We start from the raw sequence: 20,484 nt of genomic DNA, 5'->3' as shown, positions 1-20,484 counted from the left end.
ACTGTAATATATACAGCAGACTAACGTAAGTTAATGACCAATGTCTATTCTTCTCAGATGGGAGACTGAAGACCTGGGTTTATGGTGTAGCAGCTGGGGCATTCGTGTTACTCATCTTCATTGTCTCCATGATCTATCTAGCTTGGTGAGTGTTTAAATATTTAAAAATCTAAGGAGATCTATTTCAGAGGAAATACTTCCAATTGGCCATAACTAGGAACAGTGATCTAATGTCCCAAATAAGCATTCCACATTTATTTAGGGTTCATCTGAGTTTCTGAATAAGCATAGATGGATAATCTAAAAGCAACTGAATCCGAACCATTTAATTTCTGAATATGAGCCAGAACTGCCCCAGGTCATCTTCTCAAGTTGTTCCCCCTGGTTATGCAAGCACCATGTATTACTTTGTATACTTATGGTGAACTGTACTTTTTTTATTAAGTTACTACTGAGGAAGAGATTATGATAATACCTAATTCAACTGTCTTTTAAAACATATTATAAGTTGTGTTATTTATAAAAGTTTGTGGACAAATATAAATGACTATACTATAACATTATTCCATTATTAGTACCAGAGAAATTATATCTAGATAATTTCTCTTTTACAGGATAATAACATACTTGAAGGGTTCTGGTTTATGTTTATTCAGAGCATAAAACTGAGGAATTAAAAAACCAGAAAATCAAATTTGGGGGTTGAATTTAGAAAGTGTAGGCAATTAAGCAATTTTTAGGTTTATCATTGTTTCAGTTTTTTTCATTTAAAGCAATAAAAATTACAACTGAAGATTTTCTTTCTCACAGTTTTACTGATTTTTTTTTTTTAACAGCAAGAAGCCAAAGAAACCCCAAAGAAGGCAAAACAACCGGCTGAAACCTTTGACCTTAGCCTATGATGGAGATGCTGACATGTAAGTTGTAACTTACTCTGCAGCTTCCAATTTCAGCTTTCTGCCTTTGCTGTGGATATCCAGAGGCCACAAAGCTATTCAAACGGTGTGGATTAAACTACAGTGTTACTTCTTAAAAGATCATCATTAAGGAAGGAGTGAAAATCACAGTGCCATTGGATATACCAAGTCAGTACTACTTACATCGAAACCATCAGCCCTGAGAATTCTAGGAGATTTAGTTGATACATGATGCATTCTGAGAGTCTTATGTGATCTTTTCTGAAATCTACCAACTGATAACTCACTTTCATCTCTAAAAACACGATGGTGGGATTGACCAGTTTAGGATGCCTGATGCAAGCCTCTGTCTGCAGTGTTAACCCCTAGTAACATTTTCGCATGAAGATTTTAATACCAAAATCTCTACACTACTATATTCAAACATAACAACATGCCTACTCAATTGAATGATACACATTATTATGTCAGATTATATACTTGTTAATAAGTAATTTTAATGGTGGCTAAAACTAAGCTCTAAACTGAGCAGAAAACCCACTGAGTAAATTCAGCATCTTGGTGGTTGATAATAGTTTCATTGAGCTGCATTTCAGAGGCAAAGACCCTTTTGTAAGACTTCTTGTCTCTCTCCAAAGTGCGAATGCTGGACATGTACTAGTACCTTAGAAGAGTCCTCAAGTTCAGTATTTTACAATGGTTATTGTCTGGAAAACTAATTTGCTTGTGTGAATACAGTACATTTCTACTTTCCCTAATTTTCAAACTGGTTGCCTGGATCTTTTTTTGCTATACGGAAGGCACATTTTTGCACTATATTAGTGCAGCATGATAGGCGCTTAACCAGTATTGCCATAGAAACTGCCTCTTTTCATATGGGATGAAGACATCTGTGCTCAAAGTGTCATGGAGACATTTACAAGTTCTTGTGTCCTGAAGAGAGTAAAAGTTCAGCTGGGACGGCGACAGGATGGAGTTAGCTGTTACATCTGCTGTATACATACTTCCTCATGGCTGCAGCCACTGTGATATCAACAGCATGGCGATAACTTCAAGTTCAAGTCCCGAACTCACTAACCCTCCAAAACACGGGCCCCTCTAGTCGGCTTCTAATTGTACTTTGAAGGCTGTTTATGACTAGATTTTTATATTTGTTATCTTTGTTAAAAAAAGAAAAGAAAAGAAAAAAAGGAGCTGGTTGTCTTTTTAATTTTGAGCAGATGGAAAAAATAATTTATTGGTGATTTTTTGTAATTAAAAGAAATCAAAATGGTCTGATTTTTTTTTTCTCCCAGATTTGTTTTCCTACTTTCAGAAGGAATGTATTTCAAAATCCATAGTTTAGTCTTTGTCAGTGGTAAAATTTGAAGCAAGTCTTTTTAATGTATGATATCAAAAACTAGAATTTTCAAAAGAGAAAAATAAATATTTTGTCCAGGACCTCATTAAATATCTAGACCAAGGGTGACACATTCTTTTTTTTTTTTTTTTTTTTGGTAAAAGGTCAGATGGTAAATATTCCAGCCAGGTCTATGTTGCAGCTTGTCCATTCTGCCATTGTGAGAACACAGCCATAGACAATACACAATACAGTCCATGGAGAATGGGCATGGCTATTTTTCAATAAAACTTCCTATAAAGTCAGCAGGCCACATTTGCAAGTTGTGATTTGCTGGTTTAGAGGTTTTTTTCCAGTGCTAATTCTCCATCATGTCATCTTGAGTTTTCACTCATTTACCCTCTGACTATGATCAGGGTTTAATTTAAAAACCAAAAAGCAGTCATTAAACATCTTAATGTATTGCAAGTAGTTATATTTTTCACAGATGTGGCCCTGGGAATGGCACAGTAAAATGATATCTAACTTGGCTGGTTTCTTTCATATGAAAAGAAAATCCAAAAGGTGCCATTAAAAAGCAATACCATTTTTCAGGCAACAGTTTTGCAACAACCTTTGGGAGAGGAGAGGACATCAGATGTTCAGGTCTTTTAAAAAAAAAAAAAGTATCACAAGCCATTTTATCTTAAACAGAGCTGTGTTGCTGTACAAGTGGTTAGGACTCGAAGGTATTTCACCTTCGTACTAGAGTTTGAATTCACCCTACTCTTCATTCTAGAGTATCTGCAAAGATTACAAAAGATAGATTAGAATGTCATTGTCCCTCAAATAAGCAAATTTCTACATATTTCAATAAGCATTAAAGGTGGTATGCACTAATAACCTTGATCAGTATTTCCTGTGTTAAGCAATGTGTAAATCATTTCTGAGCAAACAGGTTATCAGGAAAATGAGAATTTTGCCTTAGACCAAGGATTTCAACAAGGAAAGGCATAAAAACAAATTCCATCTCATCTGTCTCACTAAAAGAGGAAGACAAAAATAATATTGTCACCCTAAAACTGTGATTGTCAATAAATGTACTCAGGGGTCTCCCAGATAATCCTCAAGTTGATTTATTTGAGTAAAATGAGCTCCCATTTGTCCAAAATGGTTGAGAAAGAATCTATTACCATTACGTGAAGAATCTTGCTAAGTCTTACACCCTTGAAATTGTTGAGTGGAATAAACTGTTACTACTAATGATATAGTTATAATACTATACAATGGCATTCATTCAGAAAGCAGATAAGTGTCCTCCTACCTATACTGTTAAAATTAAATGAATTCATAGGTCAAAATTATGTTATGAAAATCCAAGGTGACCTTACTCATAAATTGATTACCTTTTGCAACATTACATGTATGAAGTAATCTAGATTCAGTGTGACCTAATACTAGGGAGCATACTGGAAGTTGGCCTTTTGTTAGGAAAGGTACAGGGAGGCTATTTTGGACAAATGAAGGTTACTATATTCATGTTTATAACATGAAAATAGCCTTATTTTTGTTCTTGGCATAAGTCAATAATGAGTTAAATACTTTACTGGGATTTCATCAAAACAGTATTCCTCCTGTTCATTCTAAGAATTCAGGAGGGGAATATAGTAGTAACTTGTCTATTGACACTTTTGCCTTACCAAAATGGTCTGTGAGCCCACAAAGATTAAGAATCACTGTTCTGTAAGTACGAAGGTCTGCTTGGTTGGGGGAAAAAAAAAGAAATGAAAAATATTGACACAGTATTATTTTGTTGGACTGTTTCCATTTAAATGACATAGAAGTGACATAACTGATCTTGAAAGGGGGTGATTTGCTCATTCATCAATATCTAAGCTAGGAAACTGACTATAATCCTTATTTCAAAGCCTTTTCGAGGACACTACAGTGTAGCTTAAAGCTAATTTGAAAAGCGGTTCATAAAAGCATGTTCTTAATTATAGCAAAGCACAAAGTACCTGTAATAAGACTAATATTTATTGAATTATCACACATAAGACACACATAAGACTCTGCTAGATATTGTAAAATATTAGTAATGGCTTTTGTTTACATGCATATCTAAGACATTCAAAAGAAGGGGAAAAGCTTAATGAGTGAAAATGACGCACACATCACCCTTCATCTATTTGGTGTTCAAACTTGGTGAACATTTCTCCTCATGTAATATCTGTGTGTCAGGCCATGCTGGCAGGCGTGGGCTATATGTCTGCTCTACCCTCAGGCAGGTGGCAGTGGTCCCAGCAGCTTAATCTGAACCCTCTTAAGTTCCTAGACATTTCAAGACAAAGTCAGTTATTTAAAACTTCTCACAGGAAGCAAGTAACGCCTCTCAATTTTTCCTAACCTCCAACTCGCTATATACCCTTGCTCCTTTACAATGATCAATGCCTGGTCTCTTGTCCAGTCTGCTCCCTTAGCAACAACTAGTCTTGTCTGCTTCCCCTAGAACCATCTAAACATGCCTACATTTTTAATAAGAAAAGAGGTGACTACCTATATCTCTTTTCTGTTGGAGTCAAAGTGTCACTTAGAGTGTGAACAGTTTGGTTTAAACAGAATTGTACCAGTCAAAGACATGGATAAAGAAAGGAAAGCTGTGGAGGACGTTCCCCCCTCCCCACACCCCACAAAAAGACCTTTTCTGTAAAAATGTCAATTCTTACCTTAGATTTAGTCCTACCCAGTACTCCCCCCTCCACCAACCTTCCCCTTGCGTCTCTGTACACGTCCTACCCTGTGAGACAGCAAGGGAGGCCTGCAGCTCTCAAAACGGACAAAAAAAGAGCCTGTCCTTAGGCTGAATCAAGGTTTGAATAGCCTTGCAAGAATCAGGCTTCCCAAATGGCCCAGGGTCTCACTATCTGTAAATATATTATCAAATTAAAATGTGTTTCTTGTTCTGTTTCCCCTCTAAGCTTGAGGGTGTTGAAAGAAGAGCAGTCCGTGAACACATCTGTGAGGAATCAGGTCAGACAACCATCTTCCCTGGGTCTGGTTGCGATGTGAGAACTGAAATTGCTGCCTGTCCCCTCTGGTGCTGCCCTCTGGTGGCCGGAGCTAACAGAGCAGGATTTCAGGGTCTGAAACAGGAGTGTGGGCCCCGCAGACGGGACTGTAAAAAGGATATTATGCGGTGTGATACGATAATTCTGTATCTAGCAGGGACACTGAAAAATGGGTATGTCTACATTGTTAAATGAGCAAAACAAATGCTAAATGGATAGCGTTAATTTTGTAGCTTTATGTTTTTGTGCTTCTACCAAGCCTGATCTTAAAATGGGCAAATTTTTTGAAGACACTTAGTTGTGAGAGTCATGTTTCCAGCGATCAAAAATCTCTAGTCTATTTAGACTGTCCTTGGGTGTCAGTCTTCCCGTGTTTTGTAGATTTTTTTTTTTAAGCAATAGTTTCTAGATTACCTGCTTTGAATGCTCACTGAGCTTCTCTCAACTATTTTTCAGGACTCTATTTAAGTTTATTTTTTTTTAAATAAACATTAAGATTTCCTTTCTGGTACTTTTTTCTTGCCTATTTTTAGCACAGAGATTTTGAAGCGATCAGTATCTGTCATTGTAAAATATAACTTTATTAAATTTGCAATGTCTTTCTATAAATTATAACCCCCTAAATGTGTTTTTTTTTTTTTTTGGTTAATTTAATTACCTATTTATTTTGTTTAAATAAGAAGGCAGCTGTCTAAGAAGTTTTTGTTAATATTACTTTGTAAATTGTGTAATGTAATTTATTTTAAATTATGTACATTTCTTTTTTAATGCACAAGAGGTCTATGTACAATTTACTACAGATTTGCAAATACTGTCACTAAGCTTTACTCAGTTAATACAGATGGCATGTGAAGATGTAATATGCTTTTTTACATTTTCATATGGGTTATTTGTAAATAACTGTTGCTGATAAACATAAAACATGGAGATCATTTTCATTCTACTTGTGTGTATCTGTGTTTTAATTTGCATCCTTTGCTGCTGAAGTGTGGGTTAACATTTATCTTCAGTGAAAAAAACACCTTTTTACTACCATATTGCCCTCTCTTGGGTCTTTTTGTTTACAATCCCAATTTAGAAAGTTTGAGAGATGCAAACCTTTAAGTGTCTGCAGAAGCCACAGTTTAATCATCCTGGACAAAGGACCCCTTGGTTTCGAGTACATTACAAGGTAGGAAGCAGCAGAGGATGCTGAGACACGCTGGAACACTGCGGTACAGCGCTTCTCCCCCTCAGTCAGAAGGCACGCCACTCCCTGTCCCTTCTCCCTGTGTCTACCGGCAGGGGACTAACCCTCAGGTGGAAGCTCATACGTGAATAAATTAAGATTCCTTCACTCCAAATTAAGATGCACATGTTAACAAATTCTGAAAGGGATGCACAAATTAGATGAATCATTGCAATTATTGTTAGGGTAGCTTGCAACTAAAACATTTTTTGAAATCGCTATTTGCTAAAATATAGCTAATAAGGAAGGAACCTGTTAAACACAGTATATAAAGCTCAAAATATATAGCTAGACTCAAATGCCTGATGAAAACACAGTGATTTGCAGCCTCCTTATTTTCTATCTTGTTCATTACAACTGATTCAAGAGGAGAATTTTTAAAATAACTGACGTATCTCTAGGTACTTGGACATTCATAGTCAAATCACTAACTTCATTTTTTATTTTGCAACTCTAATTTATGTCCTGCAAACACAAATATGAACATGTTGCTGGTTGGTCTGAGTCCCTAGTGATTCCTTTCATTACACATCAAATGTACTCCAAAGAAAAGCCACCACACACTACAATTTACAGGTCTTGTCAATGTCCATTAGTCTGGAAACAGTATGTCCATACAGAAGTGCTTACCTGCAGTCAGGCTTTCTGATGTTGCATCTTTTTTTTTTCCCCCCTTTTTCTTTCAAGGATCACTCCCTCTCCCGCTTTCCACCTTCTGCCATAGCATCTCCCTGCCAAGGGAAATCAAGTTACCAATCTGATATATGTTCAGCCATGTTTTTCTCCCTGATCATACAATCTTATGAATATGATGGTGACAGGGGTGGAAAAAGAGAAGACAGAAAAATGAGTTACATTTAGATACAATTGGAAAATAGCTTCATTTCTTTTCCCATTACTATTTCAAATAGAGTGAAATGTCCTTTGTCCTCCCCTTGGCAGCACCCAAGGCAAATCCCATAGCTTTTTGGTCACAATTTGAGTTATGGAAAAGACTCAGTCCAGGCCAGAACAAAACCTCAGTCTGTCTCATGGTTTTTCATTTCTCTGGTGACTAGCAAATCTGAACAATGTCTGTCTTTCCTGTCTGTGTTGGCTATTGGGTTTGGTCCTCTCTTACATATCATCTTTAAATGGCAATTCCGGCTCTACCAAAGTAGTTGTTAATTTTAGGCCATCAGCGAAATTTAAACTTTTGGGTAAAGAAAAATTTCTGAATTTTATTTCTCCACAATCTAGTTTTCTATCCCAAGCAGAGATGATATTAACAAGGGCCCATGCCTCTTCATTGTCCCAAGCTCTCTGCTTTTTCCTCAGCATGCTTACTGTCCTCTCTTGATGGCCCTTGAGGCCAGTGTCGCATGGAGGTGATGAAGTTGGAACCAAATCTTCTCTTAAAACCACACACTTTCCTTAGAGCTCTGCCCTTACTGTTCTCTCTACCTGGAACACTCTTCCCCTTGATATAAGCCTGGCATCTCCCTCACTTCATGCAGGTCTCTGCTCAAATGCCACCTCCTATGAGAAGTCTTCCTTGACTACCTTTATCCCTTTTATTTCTTCTTGCCGTTTTTTAGTTTTCTCTGTGGTCCTGATTTTATATATCTTTTTGGCCTGAGGTTGTGTTTTTACTCTCTCTCAGATATACAGGAGAGAGGCCAAGTCTTTATCTGTTTTGTTCCTCACCTGGAATCAAGTCCAACACATAGTAAGAACAAATTCTTGTTGGATGATTAAATGAACCGAAGAAGTAGTGAACTGTGAGGTTAATGGACAAAGAATCATTAAGGTTAATTAGCAGATCAGTTATAAAGAGACCACTAAGGTTAATTGACCAACTAATTCATTCAAAGCTTCAAGTTGTCAGTTCTCTGTCATGAATCATTTTATATCATTTCACTTTCCAGAAATATGTTCACCTAACCTACTCAGAAAACACAATATTGTGACATGGGAAGAGCAGTAACAGGGCAGGCAAAGAAATTATATCAGTAATGATGAGCCTGGCATCAGAGAGGAGTGACAGCTGGGGACGTGCCAGCAAGATGTGGGTGACGGGATTTGGAAACCTATCTTGAGAATGGAGTCTGTAAAAGAATTCTTTCATAGCTTTCTCTTATTTTCACTTCATTGCATGGAAAATTCCAGTGGGAGACATGAGTGAGCAGGGAATACGGGAAAATAAAGGAGGCAGGCAATCACAAATTTCTAAAAAAAAAAAAACAACCCTTGTTCCAGGATCCAAAAGCAGCCTGACTCTTCTACTAAGTCTTACACTGTATTAATTTACTTTGTTGTATAATATAATACCAATAATATCTTGAGTGTCCCTTGGACTACAAGGAGATCAAACCAGTCAATCCTAAAGGAAATCAACCCTGAATATTCACCAGAAGGACTGAAGCTGAAGCTCCAATACTCTGGTCACCTGATGCAGAGAGCCAACTCATTAGGAAAGACCCTGATGCTGGGAAAGATTGACAGCAGGAGGAGAAGGGGACGACGGAGGATGAGATGGTTGGATGGCATCATCAGCTCAATGGACATGAATCTGAGTAAACTCCAGGAGATGGTGAAGGACAGGGAGACCTGGCGTGCTGCAGTCCATGAAGTCACAAAGACTCAGACACGACTTAGAAACTGAACAATAATACCACCAAGTGATACACTATTTGCTTGCTTTAAAGCAGAAATACAACAATAAGAACAGAATAAAATTGCAATTCAGTGTTTCCCAAATCCCCATTACTCATTTTGGAAGAATGGAGGTGGACATTCAGCAAACGTGTAAATACGTGAATTAAACATTTAAAATCCATTCCTTCTAGAATACAGTGTCTTGATTTCATGGAAAAGTGAAAAGAATTTCAAGATCAGAGTCAGTTGGTGAGTCTAGGACTATGTTCCCCACAACCCACTGCCTTTCATAAACATAGTGATGAAAACCCAGTCAAATCACATCTAGTTTGACAGCTGATGTATAACTATACCCTTTCACAATTTATCTTTATAAAAGGCTCCCTCATTTATAATATTCATCTGGAGATTTTGGTGTTTATCACTTTTTACTGTCTTTGCCAAAAGGCTACATGTCTTCTGATTACACTACCTGCTACCTACTGCAAAAATAATTTTAAAAAGTATCCTAACTGTAGAAGGTGTCATAATGGATAGGATTTTTATCTGATATCTGCTTAAAAAAATCCTTAAAAGTTACAAGAAAATTATTTTTTGTATGTTCATGCTAATGTCTATATGTAAGAATCCACAGAAAAATCAAATTAAAATGTCTCCTATAATGAAGTAGATAATGATGTACTGAAGCTATGTCTAGTAGTAATTATGATATAATGGCATGTTGCAAGAAGATTATGGCAACATTTGTTCAGCAATAGAAACTAAAGAGGACTTTGATACAATTCTCTTCAGAATAGGCATCATATTTGCCTTCAAAAGTTAATAATCCCTAGTCAAAAATATTTCAGTGTATTTATATCCATAAATATATGGTGAAGGACAGGGAGACCTGGCGTGCTGCAGTCCATGAAGGCACAAAGACTCAGACACGACTTAGCAACTGAACAATAATACCACCAAGTGATACACTATTTGCTTGCTTTAAAGCAGAAATACAACAATAAGAACAGAATAAAATTGAAATTCAGTGTTTCCCAAATCCCCATTACTCATTTTGGAAGAATGGAGGTGGACATTCAGCAAACGTGTAAATACGTGAATTAAACATTTAAAATCCATTCCTTCTAGAATACAGTGTCTTGATTTCATGGAAAAGTGAAAAGAATTTCAAGATCAGAGTCAGTTGGTGAGTCTAGGTGATCCATGTTGGTGATCCATGCCAAGGCAGATGTAGCAGTAAATTAGTACAATTCTTAGATAACAGCGCCATGCCTAGACACAGTCCACAAGTTTTAAAAGCAGTACCTTCCACTGAGAGTTACCGGATCCTGCCTATTATACAAAGCTTGTTTTTAAAAAAAAAACAAAACAAAGCAAAACTAAGAAGAGATCAAAAAAAATCATTGACTGAAAGATCCTTCTTACTTTTTGGTAGGATATAAGAACAGTGTCAGAAGAAAAAGAAAATGTAAGTGACTTTTAAACTTATAAAAAAGATTCTCGTGAATATCAGAAAGTGCCATTTAAAACAAAAACCCTGTGGATGGAGGACAATGTTGTGACAATAAATGATCTTACCAAGTATGAGGCAAAGTAGATTTTTGTTTATACTAATGAGGAAAATATTAAGTCAATGAAGGGCGATGTAGCACTTTCTTAAATTAAAAATAAACATGTCTTTTGACTTAGTAATTCCATAGAGTAGGAAGGAAGGATAGATAATAGATGACAAGTGTGGTATGTGTGTACACTGTGCGTGTGTGTGCGTGTGACAAAGATGACAAGTAGGTAGGTGGATAATTGATACAAAGCCTGTGCACAGTGATAGAGTATACGGATATGTATCACATTTGTGGTTATAAACATATGGAAGCAACATAATGTAAAAGTTTAAATAAATTATGGTGCATTCATAACACACACTACTATGCAATATTCTGTAAGATCCTCTTATTTCTGTCTTTAATTTTTCAGAACTGAAGACTGGCAAAAAAATTAGTGAAAAAGTCATAGCACACACATATTCACAAAATATTTCTAAGTTACGCTCTAGAAGTAGTCTTCAAACCATATATTTTCAGTGTTACAAACGACTGGAAATTGAGAGTCTAGATTTTTGCTACAGAATGAAACTCAAAAATATTTCATGGGGATGATGTACGTATAAAGCCAACTTAGAAAATGGTTACGATTGAGGACACTTCAATATAAATAAAAGGAAAGATAATGTTAAATATGTGTCATTTGGAATGGATTTTTTTTCTAAGTCCCTATCTTCCAAAATAACTACCCAAACGACAACAACCCTGTGGCTGGTTGCTGCTAATGTGAGACTAGATGTGGAAGTGCCAAAGAAATAACAAGAAAAGAACCAGCCTGCAGTTTGGTAATTGCCTGGAGTTAAATTTAATGAGCTGAAAAGGAAGGTTTCTGCAACATTAGGGGGAGCAGCTGGAGAAAGAAACCCGTTCGTATCTGTGATGGTCGGTGCTTACCAGCTAATAAGCAGGACATTTGCAGCTCATCAGATTTAAAAAAAAAAAACACACAACACTCATGTGAAAGCTCAGAGAACTGATAATCGTCTTTCTGATTAGATACCCAGCCTCAATTTTTGAAGCTAATTAAGTGGGGGGTGGGGGGGAATCTCCAAAAATTTGCATTAGATGGCTCTGGGGGGAAAAAAAGCAGAACAAATGTTTATCTAATTGTATCCTCACTATCAGTTCAGTTCAGTCTCTCAGTTGTGTCCGACTCTTTGTAACCCCATGAACCGCAGCACGCCAGGCCTCCCTGTCCATCACCAACTCCCGGAGTTTACCCAAACTCATGTCCATTGAGTCGGTGATGCCATCCAGCCATCTCATCCTCTGTCGTCGTCCCCTTCTCCTCCTGCCCCCAATCCCTCCCAGCATCAGTCTTTTCCCATGAGTCAACTCTTCGCATGAGGTGGCCAAAGTACTGGAGTTTCAGCTTTAGCATCATTCCTTCCAAAGAAATCCCAGGGCTGATCTCCTTCAGAATGGACTGGTTGGATCTCCTTGCAGTCCAAGGGACTCTCAAGAGTCGTCTCCAACACCACAGTTCAAAAGCATCGATTCTTCAGTGCTCACCTTTCTTCTTTATTGACTATCCTCACTGTATATCTTCTGAAACACTCTGTTAGAACTTGGTTGTGAAGACCAAACACAAGAAGCATGTAAGAAACTTTTATCTTCCATTCAGGAGTAAAATACTGGGAATTAAACATCACTGGCCAATACAAAGGTAGCTGAAATGGAAGGCTAAATGCCACATGAAAACATTCAGTTCTAATATACCAAGATTGCTGCAATAATATAAGTGCTGGAAAGCTGGGGGTTTTTTTTTTTTATTATTACTTTATAGAAGAAATTACAGTTATCACTGTGAGTCTGAGAAGACCACTTGGTTAGTGAGATGTCTGAAACCTTCTCAATCAGACTGAGAAGCGGTGTTCACTGAACACAGGTAGTGGTGGGTGGTCTCTCTCTCATTCATTCATTTACAGTTGAGGAGAACCTACTGGGTGCCAGGTTCCAGTCTAGGCCTGAATGGTGGGAGGTGAGAAAGAAGAAACCCAAAACTGCCCTTACTGATAACATGATCCAATGAGGGGAAAGCCAGTAAAGAAATAAGGAACACGTCATTGTAAGTCAACTATATTCCAATAAATTTAAAAAAAAAAAATAAGGAAATGTGTTTGTTGATGGACATGGCCATGGAGAAAATAAAGAAGGATACGGTGAGAGTGAATGTTAGAGCACAGCAGTGGAGACCCGTATAAGCGTGATACTTTGCATTCCTGCCCCCAGTTCCACTGGGCAGGGTGGGGGAGACGAGTGAGGATCCACCGTGCCACCTGCAAGCAATTCCCTGAGGGAATCCTACTCCGAGCAGACGCTGCCTCGCCAGAGAAAGCATCCACTCTCCAGGCTGCCAGTTCAGCACCACAAGAAGGGCCTGCGCCCAACCCGGGTGCCGGTTCCAAGTCCAGGCTAACACCAGATTGGCTATAAACCAGAGGTTCCCGTGATCCAAACTCAGGATAAATCCACTGTCCAGAGCGGCTCAACCATCAACAACAACAAAAGCTACAACCTAGCAAAAACATATCCTTCATCCAAAAAAAGCAGCAGCCCCCAGGCAGCAGTAGGCTTCCCTTGTGGCTCAGCCGGTAAAACGTCTGCCTACAATGCAGGAGACCTGGGTTCGATCTCTGGGTCAGGAAGTTCCCCTGGAGAAGGAAATGGCACCCCACTCCAGTATTCTAGCCTGGAAAATCCCGTGGCTGGAGAAGCCCGGTAGGCTACAGTCCATGGCGTCGCAAAGAGTCAGACATGACTGAGCGACTTCACAGGCAGCAGTAGGAGGGGCTCCAACATGATAAAGTCAACTCTCATAGACGCACGCAGTGGCAGGCCGCAAACTGGAGGACAGTTTTCCAGTTCCGCACAAGTTCTCCCACAGGCGTGAGAGTGCTCAGCCCCGCCCGTGTCAGGATTCCCAGCCTGAGGGGCATGGCACTGGGAGGAGGAGTCCCCCAGAGAATCTAATTTGAAGGCAAGCTCAGGGGGCGCAGTGGTAAAGAACCTGCCTGCCAATACAGGAGACACGGGTTCAGTCCCTGGGTTGGGAAGATCCCCTGGAGGAGGGCAGAGCAACCCACTCCAGTATTCTCGCCTGGAGAAGCCTGCCGGGCTACAGCCCACGGGGTCGCAAGGAGTCAGACACGACTGAGCGTGTGTGCGTGCGCACACACACACACACACACACACACACACACACACACACGGTTTGGTTGCAAGACTCCACGGGACTGAGAAAAAGAGAAACTCCACTCGGGACACGGAGAGGCTCCAGGACACAGGGGGAAGGCAGTTACACTCTAAGACACCCAACCAAACCTGCCTGCCCACAGTTGAGGGATCACCCGCAGAGACGGCCGGTGTCAGCAGGGACCCACGGCGGGGAGAAACACCGGCAGCAGCAGCTGTGGGAATGGCTTACTGGAGCGAGCCCCACTGGAAGCTGCCAGTACCGCACCCAACAGCTTGTAGGCTCCTGATCTCAAGAAACACCCTGGGGTAGGTGAAGGAGTAAAAATGACAGCGCAGGCTTTCAAAAAGTCAGTTACAAAAGTTAATTGAATTCACACTGATTACAAAAGAAAAAAAGCATATACAAAGATCCTCACCACTTCACATTATCACAGAAGTGCAAGTCAGAACTTCCAAGAGGTACCACATCCCACCGATCAGAATAGACATCCTCAAAAAGTCTATACGCACTCAAACCTGGAAGGGGCTTGGGGAAAAGGGAACCCTCCTAAGCTGACACTGGGCATGTAAATTGCTAAAAAGTCGCTGGGAGAACAGCATTGGGGTTCCTTAAAATCCTCAAGAAACATATACCATGAGATTCAGGAAAACTATTCTTGGATGTATATCCCAAGAAAACTAATTGGAAAACAACTTGCAGCCCAACATTCCTGGCAGCACAGTTTATAGCAGCCACCATACAGGAACAGCCATAATGTCAATCGATGGCTGAATCCATAAACACGGTGTTCTATAGACATACAAGGCAATGCTACTCAGCCATCAAAAAAAAAAAAAAAAAAAAAATGAAATCATGCCTCCGGCAGCAACCTACAAGGAACTAGCAATGATCATACTCAGCGACGTAAGTCTGACAGAGGAAGACGCACATCGTGGCAGCCCTCGTGGGTAGAATCTGAAACTTGATAAAAAGTGCCTCAATTACAAAACAAAAACAGACCCGCAGACTCTGAAAACCCAACCAGTGTCACTGAAGGCCAATCAGAGCTGAGAGTTTTCAATCAGGATGTTTGGAGTTACATATAAACACTCACGTGTGTAAAAACTGGTCATCAACAAGGACCTTCGACAGAGCAAACGGAGCCCCAACAATCCCCTGCTGCTGCTGCTGCTAATTCGCTTCAGTCGTGTCCAACTCTGTGCAACCCCATAGACGGCAGCCCACCAGGCTCCCCTGTCCCTGGGATTCTCCAGGCAAGAATACTGGAGTGGGTTGCCATTTTCTTCTCCAATGCATGAAAGTGAAAAGTGAAAGTGAAGTCGCTCAGTTGTGTCCGACTCTTAGCGATCCCATGGACTGTAGCCTACCAGGCTCCTCCGTCCATGGGATTTTCCAGGCGAGAGTACTGGAGTGGGGTGCCATTGCCTTCTCCGAGCAATCCCCTATGATACCCTAAAGGGACAAAAGCTCAAAAAAAAAAAAAAAGGCCAAGATATATATCAATCTATACCTCAATCAACTTGTTTTACACCCGAAACAAACACAGCACTGGAAATCAACTACACTCCAGTAGAGAACAGTCCTTGACAATGGCTATGATATTTCCGCAGGAGACCTCCTGCAATGCAAAAGACCCGAGATTGACCTCTGGGTCAGGAAGATCCCCTGGAGGAGGAAATGGCAATCCATTCCAGCATTCTTACCTGGAGAATTCCATGGACAAAGGAGCCTGGCAGCTACCATCCACGGGTCCCAAGAGTCTGAACTGGCTTAGCGACTAAGCCACCAACAAAACCACCATTATATTCGGCTGGCCTCCATAATCCAGGCTACAGTCACATCCCTGGATCCTTGGAGCCTTGGGTCCCAAGTATGAACTGCCCTTGGGCTGAGGGAACTGAGAAAAATGTACCCAGTTAGATGTATAGTGATTGTCCTGTTGGGAAAAAATCAAAATCTCCAGGTCAGGGCTGGCCGCTCACAGTGAAACCAAGCCTAGGAATCCAAAGGAAGTTGTACCTTTATTGCAAGATATGAAAAATGATGCGGTCTTTACCTCTCCGGTAATGAGTTTCTATCTGAAAAGTTGTTCTCTAGAGTTCACTCACAGAAAGAGCAACAGCAGTCAAAGAAGGGCAGATTTGACAGGGTTGGTATTTGAATCGAGCGGACATTGAATGGGATTGTGGAAAAATTGATGAGACCCAGGCCTTGGGCATGTTTCACTCTCTTTGTCAGAACAGGACTTGACTAAGGCACTGGCATCCCAATAATCAGGTTGTTACTTGTAACAACAACTTTACCAGTGCTCAGGGAAACTTAAAACTACAAGACCAACGAGGCTCCAAATGAGTCTTCTCCTTAACACATTGCCTGGGTAGGTAACAGAATAAGGATTATAAAAAGACTGACTATTGAGAAACAGATTCTTAAAGTTAATTTTAATTACATGGCCACCCTGTGTTATTCAGATTTGAAGTCAATATCAAAGAGGTATCCCCTACCATCCATCAGAATGCACATCTTCAAAAGGTATACAAAAAAATAAATAATGGGCGGGACCGGGAGAAGAAAAAGCCCTCCTGGCCCATCGTAAGTATAAAAATAGATAAGACCTTCATAGAGAACACCATTGTGCTATTGAAAAATTTCGAAACACTTTTAGAATAACACCTGGAAATCACAAGATGATTATGTATATCTCCACAAACTCTAACTGGAAAAGAGACTTGGAACAGTATTGACAGCAGTCAAGATTTGGAAGCCACCATAATATCCATCAACAGACGAACGCATAAACACCATGTGGTATGTACAAAGAAGGGACACATACTCAGCCATCAAACACAGTGAAATCAGGTCGGTGGCAGCAAGCTACAAGGCCCTAGGGATTCTCTTACTCAGGTATTTGTGACAGGCAGAGAGCGATCATACAGTACACCTGGAGGGTGAAATTCTCAAACTGGTACAAAGTCAGTCACTGGAAGACAGGAACACACCTATAGCCTTGGAAAAATCAATCAGTAAGTATTCCTGAAGACCAAACAGCCGGGTAGGATTAAATCAAGATGTTTCCATTGCCATACACACACTTACAGGTGCAAAAAAGATCAGAAAGACCTAGTCTAGAGAAAAAGGGACCCCAGACAATTGTCTATACCTGCCCTAAAGGGACAAAAAGTGGGGGGAAAAGAAGATACTAGTGGACATGGAGCAGAATAAAAATGCTGTACACCCTAAAAAAGTACAACATTCAAAATCTACTAAAAATGATTAGAAAAACAAGTTCCTTTTCAAATGAAAGGAAATGCCTTTGTGTCCAGGCAGGCCTCAGAGAACAGAGCTGCGGTCACATCCCTGAGGCATGAACAACCCTGGAACCAGAGAATGGATTGCCTTAGGGCTGAGGGGGTTCTCGAAAATATGTGAACAAATTTTCCTCAGTTCTAGCTATATGGTTTGTCCTCTCTGGGTGAAGCCAACATCACCACATCAGACTTTCACAGCTAATCCAAGCCTCTGTTGTTCAGTTGCTCAGTCGTGTCAGACTCTTTCAACCCCATGGACTGCAGCACACCAGGCTTCACTGTCCTTGACCATTTCCTGGAGCCTGCTCAAACTCATGTCCATCAAATCAGTGATGCCATCCAACCATCCTCATCCTCTGTCGTCCCCTTCTCCTCTCGCCTTCAATCTTTCCCAGCATCAGGTTCTTTTCCAGTGAGTCAGTTCTTCACATCATGTGGCCAAAGTATTGGCTCTTCAGCATCAGTCCTTCCAGTGAATATTCAGGACTGATTTCCTTTAGAATTGACTGGTTGGATCTCCTTGCAATCCAAGGGACTCTAAGGGGTCTTCTCCAACACCACAGTTCAAAAGCATCAATTCTTTGATGCCAGGGCTTCTTTATGGTCCTTTTCTCACATCCATACATGACTACTGGAAAAACCATAGTTTTTGACATATTGTTTTGACTATATGGACTTTGGTCGCCAAAGTAATCTCTCTGCTTTTCAATACACTGTATAGGTTTATCAGACATTTTCTTCCAGTGAGAAAGCACCTTTTAATTTCGTGGTTACAGTCACCATTTGCAGTGATTTCAAAGCCCAAGAAAATAAAATCGGTCACTGTTTCCATTGTTTTCCCATCTATTTGCCATGAGGTGATGGGACCAGATGCCATGATCTTCGTTTTTTGAATGCTGAGTTTTAAGCCAGCTTTTTCGCTCTCTTTCACCCCTATCAAGAGGCTGTTTAGTTCCATTTTGCTTTCAGCCACAAGGGTAGTGTCATCTGCATATCTCAGGTTATTCATATTTCTCCCCGCAATCTTGATTCCAGCTTATGCTTCATCCAGCCCAGTATTTCACATGATATACTCTGCAAGTTAAATAAGCAGGGAAACAATACACAGCCTTGTCATACTCCATTCTGAATTTTAAACCAGTCCATTGTTCCATGTCCGGTTCTAACTATTGCTTCTTGACTTGCATACAGGTTTATCAGGTGGCAGGTAAGGTGGTCTGGTATTCTCATCTGCTTAAGATTTTTCCACAATTTGTTGTGATCCACACAGTCAAAGGCTTTAGTGTAGTCTATGAAGCAGAAGTAGATGTCTTTCTGCAATTCTCTTGCTTTTTCTATGATCCAAGGGATGTTGGTGATTTGATCTCTTTTCTAAATTCAGCTTGAACATCTGGAAATTCTCAGTTCACGTACTGTTGAGACTAGCTTGGAAAATTTTGAGCATTACTTTGCTAGCCTGTGAGATGAGAGCAACTGTGCAAAAGCTTGAACATTCATTGGAATTGTCTTTCCTTAGGACTGGAATGAAAAATGACCTTTTCCAACCCTGTGGCTGCTGCTGAGTTTTCCAAATTTGCTAGCATATTGGGTGCAGCACTTTGACAGCATCATCTTTTAGGATCTGAAATAGTTCAGCTGGAATTTCATCACCTCCACTAACTTTATTCAGAGTGATGCTTCCTAATGCTTACTTGACGTCTCATTCCAGGATGTCTGGCCCTTGGTGAGTTCAGTTCAGTCATTCAGTCGTGTCTGACTCTTTGCGACCCCATGAATCGCAGTATGCCAGGCCTGCCTGTCCATCACCATCTCCTGGAATTCACTCAAACTCACGTCCATCGAGTCGGTGATGCCATCCAGCCATCCAATCCTCTGTCGTCCCCTTCTCCTTCTGCCCCCAATCCCTCCCAGCATCAGAGTCTTTTCCAATGAGTCAACTCTTGCATGAGGTGGCCAAAGTACTGGAGTTTCAGCTTTAGCATCATTCCTTCCAAAGACATCCCAGGGCTGATCTCCTTAAGAATGGACTGGTTGGATCTCCTTGTAATCCAAAGGACTCTCAAGACTCTTCTCCAACACCACAGTTCAAAAGCATCAATTCTTTGGCGCTCAGCCTTCTTCACAGTCCAACTCTCACATCCATACATGACCACTGGAAAAACCATAGCCTTGACTAGACGGACCTTTGTTGGCAAAATAATGTCTCTGCTTTTCAATATGCTCTCTAGGTTAGTCATAACTTTCCTTCCAAGGAGTAAGCATCTTTTAATTTCATGGCTACAGTCACCATCAGCAGTGATTTGGGAGACCAAAAAAATAAAGTCTGACACTGTTTCCACTGTTTCGCCATCTATTTCCCATGCAATGATGGGACCAGATGCCATGATCTTCGTTTTCTGAATGTTGAGCTTTAAGCCAACTTTTTCACTCTCCACTTTCATTTTCATCAAGAGTCTTTTTAGTTCCTCTTCACTTTCTGCCATAAGGGTGATGTCATCTACATATCTGAGGTTATTGGTATTTCTCCCAGCAATCTTGATTCCAGCTTGTGCTTCTTCCAGCCCAGCGTTTCTCATGATGTACTCTGCATATAAGTTAAATAAGCAGGGTGACAGTATACAGCCTTGACGTACTCCTTTTCCTATTTGGAACCAGTCTCTTGTCCCATGTCCAGTTCTAAGTGTTGCTTCCTGACCTGTAATTACCCCCAAAAGTATGCCCTTTAGACTTGAAGTTTGAAAAGTCATCTGGTCTCTATAAGACCTGGTGGGAGGTTTTTCATCTGCTACTCTTTCTTTAGAATGCTTCACAGGCAGAAGACAGCAACGGGCCAAGGTAGATTTGAACGGGTTGATAATGCCAAGGTAGGGGATAGCTGCATGGAATGGGGAACCTTTAAGGAGACACAATTCAGCCCTTAGGGATTGTTTTGCCACATTTCACTCTCATTTGGAACTCAGCATGAACATGAGGACTTTGGCTGTGGTGCCCTAAAGAATCCGGAGAAGGCAATGGCAACCCGCTCCAGTACTCTTCCTTGGAAAATCCCATGGACAGGGGAGACTGGTAGGCTGTAGTCCATGGGGTCGCTAAGAGTCGGACACGACTGAGCGACTTCACTTTCACTTTTCACTTTCATGCATTGGAGAAGGAAATGGCAACCCACTCCAGTGTTCTTGCCTGGAGAATCCCAGGGACGGGGGAGCCT

At 40.4% G+C, this 20,484-nt stretch overlaps 1 protein-coding gene and 1 long non-coding RNA gene across 3 annotated transcripts in view; one reads left to right on the top strand and one right to left on the bottom strand.

Moving 5' to 3' along the window:
* THSD7A (thrombospondin type 1 domain containing 7A) overlaps positions 1-6,246 on the top strand; it is a 492,988-nt gene extending 486,742 nt beyond the window's left edge. For both annotated transcript variants that reach the window (XM_045166358.1, XM_045166357.1), the window contains 2 exons: positions 58-145; positions 837-6,246. In XM_045166358.1, coding sequence (XP_045022293.1) covers positions 58-145; positions 837-921 — 173 coding nt within the window. In that variant the 3' untranslated portion in view covers positions 922-6,246. The remainder of the gene's footprint in view (positions 1-57; positions 146-836) is intronic.
* The window catches only part of LOC123466049, a 69,183-nt gene that overhangs the window by 15,311 nt on the left and 33,388 nt on the right, over positions 1-20,484 (bottom strand). Inside the window, exon 3 of the long non-coding RNA XR_006641303.1 lies at positions 7,162-7,262. This is a non-coding gene — a long non-coding RNA (uncharacterized LOC123466049). The remainder of the gene's footprint in view (positions 1-7,161; positions 7,263-20,484) is intronic.

The sequence above is a fragment of the Bubalus bubalis genome, chromosome 8, assembly GCF_019923935.1.
Source record: "Bubalus bubalis isolate 160015118507 breed Murrah chromosome 8, NDDB_SH_1, whole genome shotgun sequence".
Lineage (NCBI taxonomy): Eukaryota > Metazoa > Chordata > Mammalia > Artiodactyla > Bovidae > Bubalus > Bubalus bubalis.
The sequence above is the reverse complement of the archived record's forward strand: the minus strand, read 5'-3'. Positions and strand labels throughout refer to the sequence as shown.